At 33.7% G+C, this 22,908-nt stretch overlaps 2 protein-coding genes across 2 annotated transcripts; both read right to left on the bottom strand.

Moving 5' to 3' along the window:
* Positions 1 to 6,038: 6,038 nt before the first annotated feature.
* LOC149534290 (GDSL esterase/lipase At5g37690-like) lies at positions 6,039 to 7,489 on the bottom strand. The gene is made up of 5 exons (XM_089806001.1): positions 7,288 to 7,489; positions 7,070 to 7,197; positions 6,709 to 6,964; positions 6,387 to 6,611; positions 6,039 to 6,299 (listed from the first exon to the last, which is right to left on the bottom strand). The coding sequence occupies exons 1-5, from the start codon at positions 7,487 to 7,489 to the stop codon at positions 6,073 to 6,075; spliced, it is 1,038 nt and encodes a 345-aa protein (XP_089662127.1). The 3' UTR covers positions 6,039 to 6,072.
* A 13,371-nt stretch (positions 7,490 to 20,860) lies between these two features.
* LOC149534289 (linamarin synthase 2-like) lies at positions 20,861 to 22,605 on the bottom strand. Its single transcript, XM_089806543.1, has 2 exons — positions 22,086 to 22,605; positions 20,861 to 21,995 (listed from the first exon to the last, which is right to left on the bottom strand). Exons 1-2 carry the CDS (start codon positions 22,549 to 22,551, stop codon positions 21,070 to 21,072), a joined length of 1,392 nt encoding a protein of 463 aa, XP_089662669.1. The 5' UTR covers positions 22,552 to 22,605; the 3' UTR covers positions 20,861 to 21,069.
* Between the last annotated feature and the right edge of the window lie 303 nt (positions 22,606 to 22,908).

Genomic DNA, 22,908 nt, shown 5'->3' with positions numbered 1-22,908 from the left:
TCTTAACTGTAACTCATATTTTTCTTTAGTGTTTATTCTTTATGTGGACCCATAAATCCTTTTTAATCCCAATATGAACTTTAGAGTTTACATGCATGATAACTCTCCTGATTCCATGATAATTGAGTTTGTGAAAATGTTTTTTTTGATAAACACCAAGATAACTACTAAAAACTTCCCCCCTCTCATATCTTTATATTGCATATCTATTCAACAATATAACTTATCTCATATTAAAGATACATTAAAAATATTTAATTTGATTTTATATATTTTTAAATAAAATAAGAAGAAATCTAAATTATATAAAATGATTGTACTTATTATATACTAAATAAAGAGGACTCAATTGAAATTGGACATGGCTATCCTCCCTACAAACTATACGGTTGACCAACTTTCAAAAAATTGAAAACATCATGGATTTTTCTAAAGTTTTAGCATTTGATTTTCATGATCTACATAGTTTGTAGTCGAAAACAACAACAAAATTGGAAAAAAAACACTACATTTTTGTGAATTTGTTAAAAAATGTTTGACTTTGTTTTGTCTTTAGTGCATTTTCTCTAGAGATTAGCTTGTCCCATTGAGATTAATATTAACTACTATAGAAATATTACACTAGGGTGCTTTTGAGATATAAAAATCATCTAGAATAATACGTTGACAAATAGAAGAGGTCAAACCAGAAAAAAGAATGGCATATCACTAAATGAAATAATAATAATAATAAACTTTAAATCATTGTTAAAGGAGATTCAAGTTATGTTGCTAAATGGATGAGATGGATCTACTTGGCCAAGCACACACTAATAATAATTATCTATTCTCTTCATTTATCCCTTATATCATTTGTACTTATCTATTGTAGAATAAAATGTTGGAAAACTCATCAGATGTTTAAAAGGATAAAATGATTCTCTACTTTTTGTGGGTTTTGATTGAAATGAAGAGATTGTTTGATGTCCTCCATAACCAATTTCAATCTCTTTAGAAAGGTTCACACTAGCTACATTATATTTCACTGCCTCTTTCAATTGCATCACAATTTTGCTTACACTTGGCCTTGATGATGGCTTATGTCCAACACATCTCATGGCCAGCTTAACTACATGGAAAATAGATTTTATTTTGTAATCATCATCTAGTCTCTTTTCTACTACTTTTGCAATGTTTAAATGGTATCCTAGCTTGAAAAATGGTTTGATTTGTCAAGACAAAACAAGTCATTATATCAAATTATTGTCCCCAATATCAATTTAAAAAAACTATCAATCTATTATCTTGTTTCACTTGTACAAATTGTACAAATTATTTAGGATATCATACCTATCTAATAAGGCTTATCTAGTCAAGAAGACTTATTTCTCTAGCTAGTCTTCTAGGTATAATCTTTAACAAAAGCACCCAAAACCTATAAACATCACTCCTTTCTATAAGCATTTGTGTGTGAAAATACCTATCACAATTTTTTTTTAAAAAAGAATCAAAAATATAGAAATGAATGTTCCTCACTTGTAAAATCAATCAATGTGAAGAAAAATCAGAAAAGAGAATTACTCTAGATCTAGTTATCCAATAGTTCCTTTCATAGTAGTGAAATTCTCTCCATCAATTGTTATCCTTGTCTAGAAGAATGCTTGCGATTTTTTATAACTCTGTGATTTATTTTGGTGTGCAATAAACATGCGAGTATTCTAGACCTTTAAAAAACACAAAAAATATTAGTTTAATGATATTGATCATTATATTAGCTTTTGAACAAAGAAATATTTTCCTTGGGCTACATCTAAAGCTATTTGAAGCATAAATTTCCAATCTAGAATTGGACACTTCCATGAATAGGGACCTAGGTGAAGAAAGTAACAACAAATTAGCATAGTGTATATTTGGAAATTAGTGTAGTATATATTTGGAAATGTTTTTTATATTCTACAACTATATTTTGAACAAGATAATGAAATATTTTTAGATACATTTTGTTTTAGTATTTAAATCATTATTGTATATGTTATATTTGTAATTTGAATGGCCATACCACCTCACACTTCTTTCTAATTCCTAATCTTTTTAACTGACCACATGTCTCACCTCCCCTACATAGGTTGTTAATTTTTTTTTGTAACATTCATCCTTGAGGCACTCTATCAAACAATTCACTTGCCTCATCTTTACATCAACCAAGCCAATGAAGATTGCAGCTTGTTAATGAAAGGTGGGCAATGTTAAACAACCCCCACCATGCCCTACATGTCTAACATTTTGTTCACCCCTATAATTTAAAAAGATTTGATGAATTTGATTTGGGTAGAGGGATATTGTAGCTATCATAGATTCACTTTTATATTTGCCCAAAATGCCTTTATCCTTTAGTTCACACCATGTCACTTGAGCTCTCTATTTTCCATTGCAAGGCAAGTATGGAAGTTATTGTAAGTTACTATACAAAAGTAACAATTTTTTAATGGTCAATGGTTTCTTGCCTTATATTCTTGTAATTGTAGACCGAAGAGGAGACACAACCCCATTAGCTTCCATCTCAACTTGACTTCTCCCATGTATATTTTCAATGTATTTTTAAATGTGAAATGTAATAAACTATTTTTCATGTGGTTTTCCATGTCTTTCTTGCTGATTTCATTTTGAATTGTATTATAATCATCCTAACACTCTGTCGAGTCCATAAAAAGGCTCAATAAACCAAGGAAGATGTGTGAAGTGGTTTCAGCTATTAGAGTGGGTTGGAAAATCCATAATATGTCTAAGTTGCTATTTTTGCAGCCATTAGTCCATACGGTGGTCAAAGGCCTCCATAATTGACAAAGACTATACATTAATAAAAGTTGTTGAGTACAATTTTGCACCTCCAAATGCAGTTATGTATATGATTTTGGCTCTTCTTACATTTACATTAGATAAATATTAGATTCTTTTGACCAAAAAGTAGTTTTCTCTTGAAAAAATATTATATTTGATTCAACTTACACTTTGAGATCTTTGACATTATTTTGCATTAAAAAAATAAATTAGGTTTATTTACTTTTCGGCATATGGATAATTGTTTCAATTATTGTAAGGCTACATTCTCTATAAGAATAATATATAAACTATAGTGGAATACCAATCTCCCAATCACATGGTTATGAGTTAAAAAACTTTATCTAATAACAATAAGAGTAAACAAGAAACAAATACAATATAACTATAGTGATAGGTAGATAAGGGAAGTTATATATAAGAGTGGAGTTAGAAAAAGAAATAATGAGATGAAAATAAAAAGGGATATCTGGAAGAAGAAAGGAGGGTAAAATAGGAAAAGATTGGTGATATATGTATCAAAATCAAATATCAAAGTGGGGGATAGTTCTGAAGGGATAGATAAAGAGGAAGGGGTAGGGGAAATGAAATAGGAAGAGGAGTGAGGAGAAGGAAGAGATGGAGAGTGAGAGGAGTAATATAAGAGAGATGTGAACAAGGAGATAGAAGAAGTGTGTATATGTGTGAGTAAGAAAGATACATAGTAGAGAGGCATGGACTAACATTTAAAGGTATGTCTAGAATAAAACCTCTAGACCAGTCTCTATATTCAACCTACTTATATGTTTCACAAATTATACTCTAAACTAGAAAATAATCCATATCCAATTATATAGAAAATAAGAATCAAATGAGACCTAAAATGAAATGTAATTATCTTGTATCTATAGATAAAATAGATGAAAATATTGCATCAAATATTTTATTATGAGAAATCCTTCTACACCATCAATATAGCCAGACCATGATGTGGATCAATTAAATTACAACATGATTATTACAAAAAAATTGGTGGACCTATATGCACATGCAATTTTATTTCTCCTTGGCACCTTGCAACAGTTGGATGTGAGTCTACTTAATTTACAAGAAGAGGCATTGTGCAATATATAATACACAACTAAATTATTGCATCCATAGATGCCATCAAAAGGACAATTGTAGTAAAAATGTTCAAGGCCCGTTAATTAGAGGATTTCAAAAATAACTAAAGAAGGAAAAATACAATATAAAACACACTTTCCCTAACATTGGCATCAACTTCACAAAGAACTAAGAAGAGACTTATATCCCACAACTATTGAGCCAAAGCACTTTCCTAGAAATAAAAAAACAATGTTATCAATAACCAATATGTTGACGTTGCCATAAATTACTACCTATGATGAAGTTTGTCGGGGTGAAAATAGAAGTATACTTATCATAGTAGGTATATGTGAATAATATTGTTTGTGAGACTAGTAATTGAATGAGATGTGCCAAGGTTGACGTACAATTAATATGGTGTATGAATGAGCTCGGCCTAGGTAGTGATGTATAGTCAGGCATGACATGAATTTGGTAATGCTTTTGACTCTATAGCTCATGTTGGCCCAAAATTAAACTATGGCCAAACCTAAACCTACCATAACATAACCAAAGATCTAACAGTGCCACAATTTTGAATTTCTGAAGCATAAACTTGTGACCAAGCTTATAAATGCATTAGAATGCTATTTCTCATGAAAATTATTAACCTTTGAGAAAGTGGAAACCCAAAATCAGAACTATCACCGACAAACATATTTGAAGAACATATATTTCTAAAATCTTATTGCAACTATTTTAATTTTATTTGTTGATAGAGATTCAGCTTTTGCAGCTATTTTAATAAATGACAGTTCCACTATCACAACAAATCCAAAAACTCTACCACTTTGAAGCTCATGCCTCGAAAGGAATTCAATAAACTCATTCCATCAAAATACTAAGACCCCAAACTGATAAACAATGTTGATAGAACAACAACAAAGAAAACCTCACAACTTAGTCCCTTCAACCGAATGCAAACCAAACACAAAACGTCCATCTAAATCAACATATATGAAAACTTCAAAACAAAAAGTTACTCCTTTTTAGTATGTGATCACATTCTAACCCTCCCGAAGACACAAGAATCCTCCCAAATAGACGGGGTTTAGTTTCTAGTACTATTTCCATTTTTCTCGACACCATTTTTTGTTTCCATGATGTAAGACTGTCAGGAAATACAAACAAATTGGTCAAGGTTTCCCAATAAGTGAAGCCTATTAGCTTAATAAGTATAGTCAAGCACGAATATTTTGATCATGATTTCCTATATTTATTTTATACTAATTTTGCTACATTTATTTTTTTGGTGTTATAGATAAAATCACTAAAATTATTTGAAAGTTATTATACTTCATGATGTCTTGTCCTAGTTGGCATATATTCTAACAATGTAATAAACTTGTATTTATCCTCCCATCGTTATTTTTGTAATTTTTGCAATTAGAAAAGGAAAATAACCTTCTCCCGCGGTCTATCAGATTTAACAGATTGGAGTACAAAAAATGAAATGAAAAAATCCCAATTTTATTTATATTTTTTAACCAGCACAAGCATACTTTGAAATGATCAAATCCCAAATTGTAAAGAATTAATAAGCTTCTTCTCTTCAAACAGTTAAAAATGAAAAACAGCAGAAAAAAAAATTGATATTTAAAATAAGGATGTGGGGGGTACGCCGCAGGAACTAATGAAGACGCAGACAATATAATAAATAAGTATCAGATAATTCCGACCATTTTCTTGAATGTAAGTGCGACGAATTTTGCTTGAATGAACTACAATCGACAGATCGTGCCCCGACCGACCGAACAATGGGATGGGGTATACGATGCATATAAGTGGGGTGGGGGGAAATTGTTGATGTATAGCTGGCTCCACATTCTGACAATATACAAAATAATAATAATAAACATATTATTAAGAATTGAAAATAAACAACATGCAGGATTCACCTATATTTATGCACTTCAGGTGACACTTCATCAGTCAAACTTTTAGATAATGAATGAGCTCCTTCAAGTATAGGATATGTTCTCTCAATAGAAGAGTGGATATAGACGTGTTCCATTATTAACACCATACTTTGGAATTCCTTTTGTTTTACAGTAATTTGAAGCACACGAACAACATAAGCTAGGAATGTTGCGGGGCAGTGTGGCAAAAGTAGTGACATAATTAGGAAGATTAAGATGCGGGAGCGGGGGCAGGGGAAGAGGCAGTTGGTTTGTATTGCATGATATCTGGATGGGCGAGAAGATCCTCAGCGAGAATGGCGTTTGCAGCGTCAGTGGGGTGGAAAGCATCGCAAAACACACCTTCTTCCCGATCGCTGCACAGGTTTGAGTTGGGAAGACAGAGCTGCCCAAAGCTCGTGTCCACGTTGCAGCACGGAGCCTTCCAATCCTTGAAACCTGCAATATTATCAAACTCATGCATTAGGCACTTCTCAATGAAAATACATATTAATCTCAATAGAGTCTCTATTAGTATTGACATACTGTAATGTTGTGGGTTTTGGACGAGCTTCATGACCATGGTGTAAGTATCTGCATACGTTATTTTGACGCTGTAGAGATGAGAATTGAGGCGCTGAATTAGCTTCTGCACGCTCCCATTGAAATCAACGATCAGGGAGTCCAATTCTTTCACGCAGCTGTCGTTGCTGCCGCTCTTGTAACGCTGCGAGGGAATGCATTCCAGCGGGCCCCCAGATAGTGGAGGCTCTGCACATTCATTTCACCATCCAAATCCAATTCAATTAACTGGACATATACATGTTTGCTTATAACAACCCTTAAAAAAGAAGAAGAAAAACATGACTGGTCTTAATAACTACCGTGAGTTGTTGGCTCAAGGTAGAAGTGAGGAGGTTGATGAAGGAGCGTGGAGTGTATTTCTGAGCATCGGTAGCAACGGGAAGAAGATAGTTGTTAATGAAGTCGTTGCTGCCCATTTCAATGAAGTAGAGAGCCTCGTTGCACAGCTTCTGCCCCTTTCTCGCTCCGATCTTCTCCTCTATCGCACCTTTCGTAGCTTCGAAGTACTCTATCTGTTTGTCGAATGATAGCCTTTCAATCTGCGTTCAAGTTTCCAACAACGTATGTATAATCAGGAATACCAATGGAAATAAATAAATAAATAAATTTGATTGTGAGAAGAAGAGAGTATTTATAATTATTACGAATAGAAACCCCGTCTCGTTGAGGATTCCGCCTCCCCCTGAAGCGTAGTTAACACCTTGTAAGATTGCAGTGTCGTTGCGAGATAGAGAGAGATAAGGCTTCGGATTAGCCAACCCCAGCTTCTTCGCTGCAAAAGTAATGAGATGAAGAGCATAATCAGTAACATATATTGGATTAAAAGGCATGAAATGAAATGAAAAAATGAAAATATACGGACTTATAATATCTCCGATGGTGCGGCCGTTGGTGAACCTGCCGGTGGCAACACCGCCAGCGAAATCAATACCATACCAGGGAAAGTTGGCCTTGGGGAGCGCGTATTGCAGGTGATTGTTGTTTCCTGCGTCTGCCAACGAATCTCCAAATATGAAATTGGAGATTGTTGCTGTATAGCTGGATCCACATGTGTGCAGTAACATAATTGAAAGATATCTAGCGAATTTGAGGATGGAGTTTACTACGTTGAAATCTACAAGATTTATAATAAATACGTGTTCATAGCCATACTTTGGGGAGTTACTTCCCTAAGTTTATCAGACACATTTGCAAAGCTATTGTTCCTCTCACAACCTCCACTCTAGTCGCGTAGATGTTGAAAATGCTAATGAATAGTTTGAATTCCACAGCGTTAGTTCTAGCAGTTCCATATTTAACAGTCTGGAATGATGTGTGTTTAGACTCGGAAAATACATCTTTGGCCACTGGTCTTATTAGAGGTATTCTTGGGCACTATGTGTGCTGTAATGGTGACACCTGGTCTTCAGAAAGTGGTGTTCTTAGTGGCAGCCAACCTCGACTCATTACTACCTTGAAGCATGTTCCGCATGGAACAAATGTAGTGACAGTTGCAAGCCGCAAGCCTTCTTGCTGCTGCGGCAGGAAGTGCTGTGATATGGTTGACGTCTATATTGGCAGGTTTATTCACAAAAAGATGTGAATGACAGTTAGCATCAAAGCAATTATTAGCATTTCGGATTGCAACTTTTTCAGGACCTTTTGGCAGTGCAATATAGTGGGTTAAAGAATACGATGCCATTACTTTTTATATCTATATTTTATTAGGGAAACGAGCTAGTACTCGTCTAAGCTTATTTAGTGCTAACAGTTCTTAATTTGTATATTGAAATTTGCTGATTTTTTTTGGTGAACTTGAGTAGGTGAGTGAAGAGCTTAAAGCTAACTACTGGTCACTAAGAATTCCCAGTAGTCACTATAGTACTTTTTTCACAAATAGACCAATCAACATCCAAGAAAACTAAAAAATGATAAACTATTAACAAGTGTGATTTAACATGACTGATGATATTATTAATTTGGCTCAGGATATTATTTGTTTTTTGAAGTTTAAAGCTGGTATTGGTTAGATGAGTAAGAGGTAACCTCTGGTTGATTTTTCAGCCTTTTGTACTCTGGGGTCAGCCCCCGTCTTTAACACGTGTGGTCCATTTTTAGTACTTTTTAATGATAGTAATTGGAGGGTAATTCAGAAAAGAGATAGTAGTAATTAGGAGTTTAGACATAGAAACAATACAAGTGATGTAAGGAAATGGTGCATTAAATGCTCTTTCATCTCATTTTGAATTCAATGAACCAAAATCACAGCACCATTTTGAATGCCAAGCCCAAGTGTCAGTAAGGGGTCAAGCAATTGCCACTTTAAAACAGTCCAAGTCATTGCCATCAATGTTGAATGTTTGCTTGAGTTTTGAACTCGAAATGGATGTTGCAGAGGCCACATAAATATCCAAATACAACTAGCCAAGATTCTTATTGTATGTTGAAATGAAAAAATCTTAAAACCATATATTAAATGGTGTCAATACTCTTTCAAATTTTCAAGCACAAACATATCCAAGAAGAGAGAAAAAAATAAAGATCTAGTTCGCACTTTTCTTGTTCATGAAAATGAAATACAGGTCGGCGAGGAGTTATGGTTTGACATTTAACTTTGCCGACTACATAGGTTTCGATTACCTGCTAAAACACGGAACCCATACTTGGTGTTCTCATTGAAAAAATTCAAAGGCTCATCAAATTGCTTTTGATTCTTTATTTTTTTGGTGGGTCACTGGTGGTTTTGTATTTTGATGAATTGTTTGAAGTCTACATGATATAGGATGAATTGGAGTATTCGGACACTTCCAATTCTGTCTCAAATCACAACTAGATATTTGTTTTTAAATCAAATCAAATATCTAGGTTGACGTAGGCCTATGACACGGAATGAGATGCTTTAGTATATACAGAATTCATGGGCGATGCTATTCGTAGCTGTCAATAAAATTCATGGTCAAACATGCAAGGATCTTAGTATGTTTTTTATCAGAGTGTGATTTGTAAGGTCTAATAAAATAGAAAGTGGTGTTAATATCGGTGGATGTAAAATAAAAAGTGATGTTCATAGTAGATATAAAATAGACATATTAGAAAATTGACAGTCAAAAGAGTTCGTATGTTTTAATTAATATATTATTAGTGATATTTGATGTAGATCTTAAACAAAGAATTAGAAGATATAATAGCGATGTTTATTTATAATTATAAAAAAAAAAAAGATATTTGTAAACATTTATTTTAATATTTTTTGACTTGTTATATATAATGGAAGAATTAGAAAGTGGTGTTAATATTAACATATATTGCTTTTGGATTTTAAAATTATATTTTTTATGCAATTAAAATGATATTTTATATTTAGGTTGGACCAATTAATGTCATAATATATTTTAATAGTTTAAAGAGTTAGTATGTAATGATAAACATGATAAGTATTCTTTTGAGATAGATCAATAGCTACATATGTGGTAGCTCCCTTGGAATTAGCCTCAAAGTAACAAGAAAATTTAACCAAGTCTCTTACAGGTGAGACTATAGAGCACTAAGGGCATGGGGATGTAGATATACCATACCATTCCCATGTGAACATCAATGTAGATATTTTCTCTATTTTTCTATAAGAAAGAGTTCACAAATACATGTGACTACAACATCAAATCTAATCACAAAAGTATTAAGACATTGTCATATTGTTTCAGTATGTATGATTATAACATACTATCCCTGATAGATATATATGACAATTTACGAGAATACTTAAACATCTAGCGAGTTTTTATGTAAAACTTAAGAAGAAGAAAAAAGTGCTAAAAACATCAATCCCATGAGCCCACATTGTTGTTGTTGACATTAACCTAGTCAAACTCAAATATTGCTAAAGGTGGCTCAACATCAAGAGAAGCAACATGGTCCCATCTCAAAGCATCAAGTTGTTTTGGATCCTTGTTCTTTGCCTCCACAATTTCTTTAGTGATCTAATTATGTTTCAAAACTTGTTCCAATGCCTTAAGTTCATCCTAGTTTAGCATACCTTTTTATGCATGAAAAAAGTGAGTTGATCTTCTATCAGACTTGTATAATAGCATTGCCCCTTGATGTGCTAGGATCATGAATCTATATTTGGGTATCTCAATGACTATAGAAACTTGTGTCAATATAGAAATAAGTGTGATTTTATTGTTAAACGTAGCGAGTCTCCTTTTTTTTGTGCTGAAAACTCTCTTCATTCTTCTTGGCACATAAAAATAATAGGATCTCACAAAAGAAAATAAATCAAAATTTATTGAGAATCATCAAAATCCATCACTAAAATAGCTTAAAATTATATCCTAGAAAAAATAAGGGTTTTATTCTAGACAACATGTTGTCCTAGAAAGATAAACTAATTTATATGAACTACAAAATGACATTCAAAGAAAATATGACCCACTCACTCAACAATGTTACAAAGTAGACAACATATAGGTTCTAGCTCCATGAGGATGAAACATCTCCAACAACTACCTTCCTAAGTAGCAAAAGCTACCTAAGACAAGTGTTTTTAGATTCACATTAACTACTCCATATCTTATTCAACACAAAATACCTTGTAGGCTTGGACTAATGACAACCCTAGGCTACATTAATCCAATCAATAATTTGAAAATCATCTTTAAGCATATTGTATATATGTTTACTTTGATCTCTACAAATAGTGTACCATCCTTCCATTTCAACAATTCAAGATACTAATGAAGATTAAATATATTCCCTAGAAAGAAGGGGCCAATACTCATTTTTATTAGAAAAAATGTATTCTTGTGCAATAGTGATATACTGTAATTTTCCCCTAACTCCTAGTAACCAAGATATTTATTCAACATGATGTCAATAATGGTATTAATATGAAAAGCATACCATCTCAAAGAAATATTGTGCAAGTTCCAATTATTATTTTTCAATGCAATCCCCCTCGAGATAGATCTTTCCACAACATTGGAAGTTAGTGGCTTCCCCACTACCTCTATATCTTCAACAACTTTTTAACATTAGACTAAAATTTCCAAAGAGATATAAATATAGTTGATCCAAACATGGATATGTTTATTTAATGAGTGAATGTTTTTTACATCTTTACTTATATTGTGAACACTCTTCTATACTTATAAAAAAAATTATTAATTATGTCCACTAAATAATAAATTTGATGACTGTTTATAATTATGAATGTAAAATATTCTCAAATTTGACATCTCTCAACATTTTTGCATAGAATTAGAAAATAAAAAATTATTAAATATTAATTTTACTTGAAGTTGGAAAAGAGCAATGTTTGGACTATGGAAGACTACTAAATCTAACATTTTTACATGGAAATGAACATTGAAATTTAGGTTTTCTCGTTCATTGTTAGCACAAACATGGACCTCCACATTAGAATATTACTCCCTCTAGTGTTCAGGACAATGAGACATTTGCGAAAGCTATCTAGAAACCAATGTACATTTACTATATGCTAATGGGGATTGTCTTGGGAATGGATGTGACATACGCACCCATGATGGTTTATTCTTCACAAGGAGTTTGGTTGGTGTTGCTGCTGATAAGCATTTTTCAATTCCAAAAGGAAGAATGACGAGGGAAGATTCTTGTAGAAGTGTCCTAAATTTGACCTTTGACTAGTTGAAATAATTTATTCAATCTTCGCTCAAAGTGGTGTTGAGAGAAGAGATTGTTAGACTGTGGTGACTGATCAGGAAAGTACTATACATACTTCATAAATAGTCATAAAAATTTTTTTTGGGCAGTAGCCGACATGGTAGCCGACATATTATGGCCGACATATGGCTGACATGTTATAACCCTAAAGCGGTTTAATACTTGTATAAAAGGGCTTAGGGTTGGGTATTTTTCATGTGGTGTTCCATGTTCACTAACAGTCATGGCTTTTGGTGCAACGGCAAATGGACCTAACAAGTGGTATCTGAGCAAGGTTGTCTTTCAGTTATCCTTTGCAGGAAAGTCTCACGGTTAAGTGGGAGTCTCACAGTTGAGTGGGAGTGATGGCAGATGAGGGTAAGTTGAGGGTTGACAGGTTTAATGGGCAGAACTTCCAGTTATGGAAGATGCAAATGGAAGACTATTTATATCAGAAGGATTTATGGAAGCCGTTGGAAGGAAAAGCCAAGAATCAAGGAACTATGTCAGAGGCTGAATGGGATCTTTTGGACAGAAAGGCACTTGAAAGCATTCAGTTATGCTTGGCACCATCGGTGGCATTTAATATTACAAAAGCAAAGACGACAGAAGATTTGATGAAAACCCCAGCGACACTGTATGAAAAGCCCTCCGCTTCAAATAAGGTATTTCTCATGAAGCGTTTATTTAATATGAAAATGGCAGAAGGTGGATCTGTTGCAGATCATTTAAATGAGTTTAATACTATTACTAGTCAATTATCTTCTGTGGGTATCAATTTTGATGAAGAAATTAGGGCTCTCTTGATTTTGTGTTCTTTTCCTGAAAGCTGGAATGGCTTGGTAATGGTGGTGAGTAATTCTGTTCCTGGATCTAGTACCCTAAAATATGATGATGTGATTAGTGTTATTTTAAGTGAGGAAACTCGTAGAAAATCCTCAGGTGGATCTACATCAAGAAGTGCTTTAAATGCACAAAGCAGGGGCAGAATGACTGAAAGAGGAAGTAACTCTGGAAATCATGGGAAATCAAGAGGAAAGTCAAAGGGGAGGAGGTCTCAATCGAGAGGACCAAATGATTGCTGGTACTGTGGGAAACCAGGGCACAAAAAGAAAGATTGCTGGAATCGAAAGAAAAATGAAGGAGATAAATCAGATGGAGACAAGGAGGCAAATGTGGTAAGTAACAAATCCGAAGAGGATGCTTTGCTTCTATCTTTAGAGAGTGTTGATGATTCATGGGTTTTAGATTCTGGTGCTTCATTTCATGCTACACCTCATAGAGGTTATTTCATTGATTATGTCCAAGGGGATTTTGGGCTTGTTTATTTGGGGGATAATGAACCCTGTCAGATTGTTGGAAAGGGAAAAATTAAGATTAAGTTGTAGAATGGGAATCATTGGCTACTACATGAGGTAAGACATGTTCCAAAACCAAGTAGAAATTTAATTTCAGCAGGGAAACTCCGTGATAAGGGTTGTGTAGTTACTTTTAATGATAAAAATTGGAAGGTTTCAAAAGGTTCCCTTGTAGTAGCAAAAGGTGTGAAAGTAGGCACCTTATATATTTGTACAGGTCATATTGTTCCTTCTACTTTGATTGTTTCAGAGAAAAATGAATATTCAGGAACAATTACTGCAGTTGAGCAGGGAGAACAAATAGCTGCTGTAGATTCTGATACAACGCTGTGGCACAATAGACTTGGGCACATGAGTGAGAAAGGTATGAAAGTACTTCATTCAAGGAAAGTTTTACCAGGTCTAAAATGTGTGAATATGGATTTCTGTGAAAGTTGTGTGTATGGAAAACAAAAGAGAGTGAGTTTTGTAAAGACAGGGAAGGAAAACAAAAAGGAGAAATTAGAGCTTGTGCATACAGATGTATGGGGACCAGCCCAGGTATCTTCCCTTGGTGGCTCTCATTATTATGTTACATTTATTGATGATGCAACTAGAAAAGTATGGGTTTATTTCCTTAGACAGAAATCTAATGTACTTCAAACTTTTAAGAAATGGAAATGCTTGGTTGAAAATGAGACTGGTAAGAAATTAAAATGTCTCAGATCTAATAATGGTGGTGAGTATTGCAGTCATGAATTTGAAGATTATTGCTCCACTAATGGTATTTGTAGACAAAAAACTATTCCAAGGACTCCACAGGAAAATGGAGTGGCTGAACGCACAAACAGGACTATAATGAAGCGCACAAGGAGCATGAGGTTGCATGCTGGGTTGCCCTTACAAATGTGGGCAAAAGCTGTCAATACTGTAGTATATTTGATTAATAGAGGTCCCTCTACTCCTTTGGGCTGTGGTATTCCAGAGGAAGCATGGACTGGTAAGAAGGTGAGTTATTCTTTTCTCAAGACCTTCGGTTGTGAAGCTTTTGCTCATATAGACTCTGAAAATAGAACCAAGCTAGAAGCTAAATAAAAGAAATGTGTCTTTGTTGGATATGGCATTAATGAATTTGGCTATAGGCTTTGGGATTTTGAAAATCATAAAATTATAAGAAGCCGGGATGTCATATTCAATGAAAAAGTGTTGTACAAAGATCTGTTGCAGCAACATGAGGAGAAAGAAGATGATTATGTAGTGCTGGATGATACTTTGAAAGCTGATGTTCCAGCCATTCCTCATGATGTGCAATAACTGCAACAAAAAATACCACACATACCAGTGAATGTTAGATGGTCAACAAGGAAAATTAGACCTCCACAAAGGATTTCTCCCTCTTTGTATTCTATTTTACTTACTGATGCTGGTGAACCAGAAAGTTATGATGAAGCTATGCAGGTGGATACTAAGATTCAGTGGGAGTCTGCAATGAAAGATGAAATGGACTCTTTGCTGAAAAATAAGACATGGGATTTGTGCAAGTTGCCTGGAGGTAAAAAGGCTTTATAGAATAAATGGGTTTACAGGTTGAAAGAAGAGGAAGGAGGTAAGAAAAGATTTAAAGCCAGGTTAGTTGTCAAAGGATTTGCACAGAAAAAGGGAATTGATTTTGATGAGATATTTTCTCCTGTTGTTAAAATGACTTCTATTCGTACTATTTTAAGTCTTGTGGCTACTGAAGATTTGCATTTAGAGCAGATGGATGTTAAAATAGCCTTTCTTCATGGTGATTTGGATGAAGAAATATATATGGCTCAACCACAGGGTTTTGAGGTCAAAGGTAAGGAGAACTTAGTGTGCAAATTGAAGAAAAGTTTATATGGCTTGAAGCAAGCACCTCGGCAATGGTATCTGAAATTTGATAGTTTCATGCATGAGCATGGATATAATAGGTGTCATTCAAATTACTGTGTTTATTTTAAGAGGTTGGATGATGATAGCTACATTATTTTATGTTTATATGTTGATGATATGCTTGTAGCTGGGTCTAACATGGATCATATTAAGGGGATGAAACGCCAATTAGCACATGCATTTGCTATGAAGGATTTGGGGGCAGCAAAACAAATCCTCAGTATGAAGATTTGCAGAGATAGGAAGAATAGAATATTGATGCTATCTCAAGCTGATTATGTTGAGAAGGTGTTGCAACGTTTCTCTATGGAGAATGCTAAAGCTATCAACACACCTTTACCCAGTCATTTGAAATTGACTAAGGAAATGTGTCCCAAGACACAAGAAGAGGAGGATAAGATGTCCAAGGTACCCTATGCTTCAGCTATAGGAAGCTTGATGTATGCTATGGTATGCACTAGGCCAGATATTGCACATGCAGTGGGAGTTGTTAGCAGGTATATGAGTCATCCAGGATTTGAGCATTGGAATGCTGTCAAGTGGATTCTCCGATATTTGAGAGGAACATCCAATAAGTGTTTACACTTTGGGGGCTCTACTACTGATTTACAGGGCTATGTTGACTCAGATTTGGCTGGGGATATTGATACTAGGAGGAGTACTACAGGTTATGTCTTTACTGTTGGTGTTGCAACCGTGAGCTGGGTTTCTAGGTTACAGAAGATTAATGCTCTCTCCACTATAGAGGCAGAGTATGTTGCTTCTACAGAGGCAGCCAAAGAGATGATATGGCTTCAGTTCTTCTTGGAATAATTGGGACATCCTCAGAAGGATAATTATTTGTTCACAGATAGTCAGAGTACCATTCATCTTGCTAAGAATTCAGCTCTGCATTCTAAGACCAAACACATACAGTTGCGGTACCATTTCATTCGGTCAGTTTTGGAGGATGGAAAATTAAAGCTGGAGAAGATACATACCAATGACAATCCAGCAGATATGTTGACAAAGGTTGTAACAAGGAAGAAGCTGAACTCCTCTTCAGCTTCGGTTGGTCTTTTAGATTGAAAATGAATAAAAGAACAGTAGAGTCCAGGATGGTTTGATCCAGTGGGAGCCCCATGTGGTAGTGGTATTGCTACAGGATCAGTCTCCAAGTGAGAGATTGTTGTTTAGTGTGGAGCCTGATCAGTCCCCAAGTGGGAGATTGTTAGATTGTGGTGACTGATCAGGAAAGTACTGTACATACTTCATAAATAGTCATAAAAATTTTTTTTGGGTAGTAGCCGACATGGTAGCCGACATATTATGGCCGACATATTGCTGACATGTTATAACCCTAAAGCGGTTTAATACTTGTATAAAAGGGCTTAGGGTTGGGTATTTTTCATGTGGTGTTCCATGCACTAACAGTCATGGCTTTTGGTGCAACGGCAAATGGGCCCAATAGAGATATTTCTTGAGGGTGTAGAAAGTGAATTCTTTTTTGTCCAATATGGTCTAATTGAGGTTTTTTCTCAAGCCTACCCTACCTTCATCAATGGATCTCAAGAAACTTCGAGATCTTATCAAGGGATTATTATTCTCTCACATTCAAAATAGGAAGCAAGAGATACTTGTGTGCATGGTTGTATCGATTGGACTTCATAGGGGAGATTATTGGGGTATGAAGCCCAACGACCACACTGACTATTCAATGTCTTGTGAATTTTTTAAATGGTTGTTGTGAATGTATAAATAGATGTGTATAGTCATGTATTATATCAGATTGAAATTGGATTAATATAATAGTTCTCTACTCAAGTGTGAACACAGGCAAATTTTTTGAACCCCGACAAATATTTGTGTTCGTATATTTTGTCTTCTTCATTTATGTTTTATTCCATTTCATCACTCATTTTATATTTATAGTAATTCTTTGGTTGGGAAAGATCTAAGGGATTTGAGGATGCCCCCTCATGAAAGGAAACACAACATTCAAGATAGAGTGAATAAAGATATGGACGTGGGAGAGCAATCAGAAAAATCCATAGTACTTTAAATGAAGATCTTTGGTCTTGAGAGTAGAGAAGGAAATTGGATAGTGGTTCAAAAGAAGGAGGAAAATAAAATCAACTTTAACAGTCTTCTTTGTTCTAGTTCTAAAAACAAAGAAAAATCTCAGAGTTAATTGTCCTTATTTCTAACCCCCATTTCCCTATTGACGGGGTTTCCAAATATGGTTAGCGGTGGTGTTTTTTTTCTTTTGGGGTGAGGTCCCTTCTCTATGGTCTCACTTCATATATATATATTTTTTTTTAAAGAGGGGTAAACGCTTTGACCTGGAGCTATGAACCAGTGAGGCCACAAACGGGGGACCTCATCCCCATGAGATTTGAACCTTGATGGCAAGGATAACAACACAACAACTTAACCATCACAACATGCCACTAGTGGCATGGTCTCACTTCATATAGACTAGGTTAAGTTTTTTAATTACTTTGAGGATAATTCCAGGGGAACTATCTCATATGTAGCTATTAATCTATCAAACCAAAATTTATTTGAACTCGAATTATGTTTATCATAACATACTAGCTCTTCAAATTCTTAAAATGTATTACAACATTAATTAGTCCAACCTAAATATATATCATTTTGATTGTGTGAAAAACATCATTTTGAAATGTAAAGACAATAAAAGTCAACATTGACTTCAATTTCTACTGCCTCCATTATATATAACAAGTCACAAAAAGTCAAAAAAAATTTTTTTACAAAGATCCTTGTATACCATTTTTTATAATTATGAATAAATATTAGTACTATTACTTCTAATTCTTGATGTAAAATTTACATCAAATCTCACAAATATTGTAATATTTTTTTTTTATATTAATTTGTGAATTATAATGTACCAACTCTTTTAACCATTAATTCTAGTTAGTAGTTTTGTCTACTTTATATCCACTAATAGTAACATCCATTTTTAAGCTGATAGGCTTATATGTGAGGGATTTGCTCTCAATTTTAACAATTTTTTGCCAAAAATTTTTAGCCGTTCCCCATTTTATTTAATTTCTCCAATAAGGATCAGTTGCTCATATTAAATTTTTTAATTATAGAAACTATCAAAAAGCTTCTAATTTTTACTACTATCTCTATTTTTTAGCTCCTAAACTTATGGATTTTTTTTGTCTTTTAGAAACAAACTTTTTTATTAAATCTAGAATATAAAGCTCTTTTTCTTAGATGATTTAAAAAAATATACTCATTTCTTATATTAAATGCATTTTAATTTTCATGGATCATCACATTGTAATTCAATTTTTGTTTAGTTACTCACATGTTTCTTATACATTTTTATAGTTTAGATTTTTTAGAACTAGTTATTCTTGGTTTGTTGGTTGGGATTTTTTTAATTTTTTATTGATAGATCTAGATATCCTATTTAAAATATTTAATATTTTTGAATTTTTTTTGTAGTTATAAGAGGAGATGAATCTAGGCTATGTGCCTTATTGCATAATTTAAATCTAATTTTAATGTGATGTATTTTGTTATACATAGAATGAAAAGATTTATTGATAGTTACCCATTCAAGGTTGATGTACCCAATCTTGAGATAATGTTTTTTCTCTTCATTAAAGTCATTTTTTTTTACAATAATATCTTGACAATATCAATAAGCTTATTGTTGTTTTTTTAACAAGCATGTGTAAAAGAGATGCAAAATTTTAATTCAAGAATGCAATAATGAATATGATTAGATTTTGTAATAGAAGTATACATGATACTAAATTAATGGTTTTCAAGACTATATGTCAACATTATTGTTATTTTACTAACATTGATATCATATTATTACTGTAAGAAATATCCAAATAATAAAGTAGCTTTAATGTTAAATAAATATTTGAAACAGGCGATTTATTGATTTTGTATTATAATAAATATTTGAAACTATTATACATGCAACTAATTATAAATAATATTTATACAAAATTGAGCTAAATAAATTAATAAATTGTCTAATAAATATTTCATTATGCACACATGAAATTATTTTTATTTTACATTAATATGATATAAAATATTAAATTCTTTGTAATGTTCTATTAGATAGTCTTCCATGCAAATCTCCTTAAAATCATTCTTAAAAGAAAAGACTAAAATAAAGAAAAGGCTAAAATAATCTTTAAAGAGTAAAGAATTTTAGAAACAAGATTAACAATCATAGTTTTCCATGCAAATCTTTTAAATGCTAATCTTTAAACAAAAGGCTAAAATAATATCTTTAAAAATGATAAAGATTTTTAGAAACAAAAGTAAGGTTGTAGTTTTTTATGTAAATCTTTTAAATGCCAATCTTTAATCAAAAGTCTAAAACAATATCTAAAAATTGATAATTATTTTTAGAAATTAATTAGTTTTATTATTTTTGAAAATAGAATTTTTTTCCTATTTAATTTTTTGAGATGATAATCAATTAAATATAATTTTTTTTTTTATTATTGTTAAACAATGAAGCCTAGATTAATTATTGTTATTTATTTGAATTAATTAATTTTATGTGTTAAAAAAATTCAAACCCAAGACTTCGCACATAAAAGGCTCACAAATTACCATTGTGTTGGAGGCTCTTACCTAAATATAATTTTTATTTTATTTCTTATTCTATTTTAAATAAATTTAAAAATAATTATATTTTAATTGCAAATTAATTGAAATTTATTATTTTTTATAATAATAATAATTTTTAAAAATAATTTCCTATTGATAAACATAAAAGTGATAGATTTAAAAAATATTATCTTTTATTGATAACCACATTTTTTCCTTTGGTATTATGCAAATTATCAATCATCACTTAATCATCTATAATATTTATATTTCTTTTTTACATTATTAATAGATACTATATATTTTCTATGGGCACATCGCTACATGTAGGCCTGAAATTTGATGGCCGTATTGGTTGTTTTTCAATTTTTGAATCATATATGATAGGTTAAAAAATTGTAAGACCGTACGAATTGATAGGCTACATTTTTTACTGTCAACTCTGTTAAAGTAAATACATGAACCGAACTTAGAAACTTGCTTCGTTTATTTGAGACTTTTGTATAGATTACTAATTTATAATTATAATTCATTCATAAAGATTACTAATTTATATAATAAATTTGTAAAATATAAAATATTTAAACTTAAATTATTTTAAAACAAAAAAATTGACAATCAACATTTTATAATGAAAAAATCATATGACAGACAGGGACGGCCGTCAAATTCCAGGCCTGGCTGCTAGTTATTATTATTTTATATCCACCCTTATTAACATCACTTTTTATTTTATAATGCGTAGAAATCACAATGTCATTAAAAAAACATATTAATATCCTTACGTGTTTCGCTATGAATTTTATTGAAAGCTAATAATCAGTATCGTCCATGAATTGTTTTTATACTTAGCAACACAATCCCTTTCGTAGGTCTACGTCAACCTAGATATTTGATTAGGAAAAAAAAAAAAAAACAAATATATCAAATTAAGTGCTACTTGTGATTTCTCAAAGAATGAGTATCTGAATATTCCAATTCATCCTCTATCACGTAGACCTCAAAAAGTCATAAGTTACTTGTGATTTCAGAAAGAATTGAAACTCCAATTCATCATCTATCATGTAGGCTTCAAACAAGTCATCAACGGCCCACCAAAATACAGTACAGAATCCAAAGAAATGTGATGAGTTTCAGTTACCCATTTTCATGATGTCCATTCGCCTTAAAAATTCCTGCAAATTCTTGTAGGAAGTTCCACCCACTTCAACTGAAGCAATCGCGTTCTCTTTGAACTTTTTCAATCTACTTCTCATCTCTCTACCTCCTTCATCCTCCAAGTTCATCAATTTCCTCACCAACACCTCCACCTCTTCTCTTAAAACGTTCTCCCCCATTTCATAACCGACCTTCCAAACATCATCTACAAATCTCCTGTTTGTGGGCTGCTCTCCAAAGAATGGCCAGCAAATCATGGGCACCCCCGAACATATGCTCTCAATTGTAGAGTTCCATCCGCTGTGAGTAAGAAACCCTCCCACAGAGGGATGAGATAAAACCTTAATTTGTGGCGCCCAGCTAACGAAAAACCCTCGCCCCTTCGTTCTCTCAAGAAACTCACAAGGAAGCACCGCAGATTTGCCTCGAACGAGATCAGGGCGAATGGCCCACAAGAACGGCCGATTGCTTGCCTCCAGTCCCCACGCAAACTCCACAAGCTCTTCCTCTGATAACACAGTGATGCTTCCAAAGCACACATATATTACTGATGTTTCTTCTTGTTTATCAAGCCACTCTAAATAAGACGTTTCTTCATTCCATATGCTGCTCTTTGAGCCCGCAACAACAGAGCCGAGCAGAAGCGGACCGATGGAGAGCACGTTGTCATTACCGAATTTAGCATTCAGATCAGCCAACACGGGTCTCTCTAGTTCCTCATATGTGTTCAGAAGAACTAAGGAAGCTTGCTTAGTGTTTTGCGCCTCCTTCAGCATGTACTCAAACATATAATCTGTGGCGTCCGTTACTGTCAGAAAGCTTGGCAGATCTTTCACCCGCAGAGTTTCCATCGCGGGAATACAAGTGATCAAATCGTTCTTGCACCCATCTGATCTCTCATCTGTAACCAAATCAACGCCACTATTACATATGTAGACCTAAGCATGTAGTTATGCATACATAAATACGAGAAAGAATAAATTTTCAGTACCTTTGAGTGGGATATAGCCTTGATCAATGAGGAGGGGCATGTAAAAGTATGCAGAGAAGCCGCAGGCACTAGGTGTCCAAAAGGCAACTCTGGGTACGCCAAATTTGTCTGCGATCTGCTGAGTGAAAGAGAATACTCCGTCTGAAACGATCATTGTCAGCGGTGGCGTCATCTTTTTAACAATATTCTCCACATGAAATGGGCCGTGCTTTCGCAGGGACTCACAAAGTTCGGGCAACTTCAAAGTGCGGACGTGATCTGGCGGAAGACCGTCTGGGAAGCTCTCAAACCTCATGTATTCACTACTAGTACAGTCATGATTCAAACGCTTCTCTATGAAATCTGTGTTAACAAACGTAACCACGATATGGTTGGCAGTGAGAATGTTGGCTAGCTGCATTAGGGGAGTAATGTGTCCCTGTGCAGGAAAAGGAAGCAAGAGCGCATGACCTGTGACGGCCTCCATAATACAACTGCAAACAATTTTCAACTATTTTTTCTCGAGTTGTTTTTAGGAAGAGTAATGTAGTCTGGTGCTATTTATCGAGCAAACGTTGGGTCATTTACATAGTTTTCTTTCCAGACGTAACAAACGTGAGAAGAGCAAAACTGGAATTTAGTCAAATGCCGTGTCGGTGCAGGTAATGAAAACATGTGCGGGGATTTTCTTTTTCAGGAGGGTGAAATGTTTACAAACTTCTCCTTGCCGACCTTTAATTCGTTTTCTTGCAACCAGAGTAGTGCGGGGATTTTCTTTCCTACGTACTTTGCCTTCCTCAATATAATTTATATTTTTGATTTGGATGAGTTTTGTGCTTGGAAA

Source organism: Cupressus sempervirens, chromosome 10 (genome assembly GCF_028749045.1).
Source record: "Cupressus sempervirens isolate cs-2001-9-10 chromosome 10, ASM2874904v1, whole genome shotgun sequence".
In the NCBI taxonomy this organism is placed as follows: Eukaryota; Viridiplantae; Streptophyta; class Pinopsida; order Cupressales; family Cupressaceae; genus Cupressus; species Cupressus sempervirens.
The sequence above is the reverse complement of the archived record's forward strand: the minus strand, read 5'-3'. Positions and strand labels throughout refer to the sequence as shown.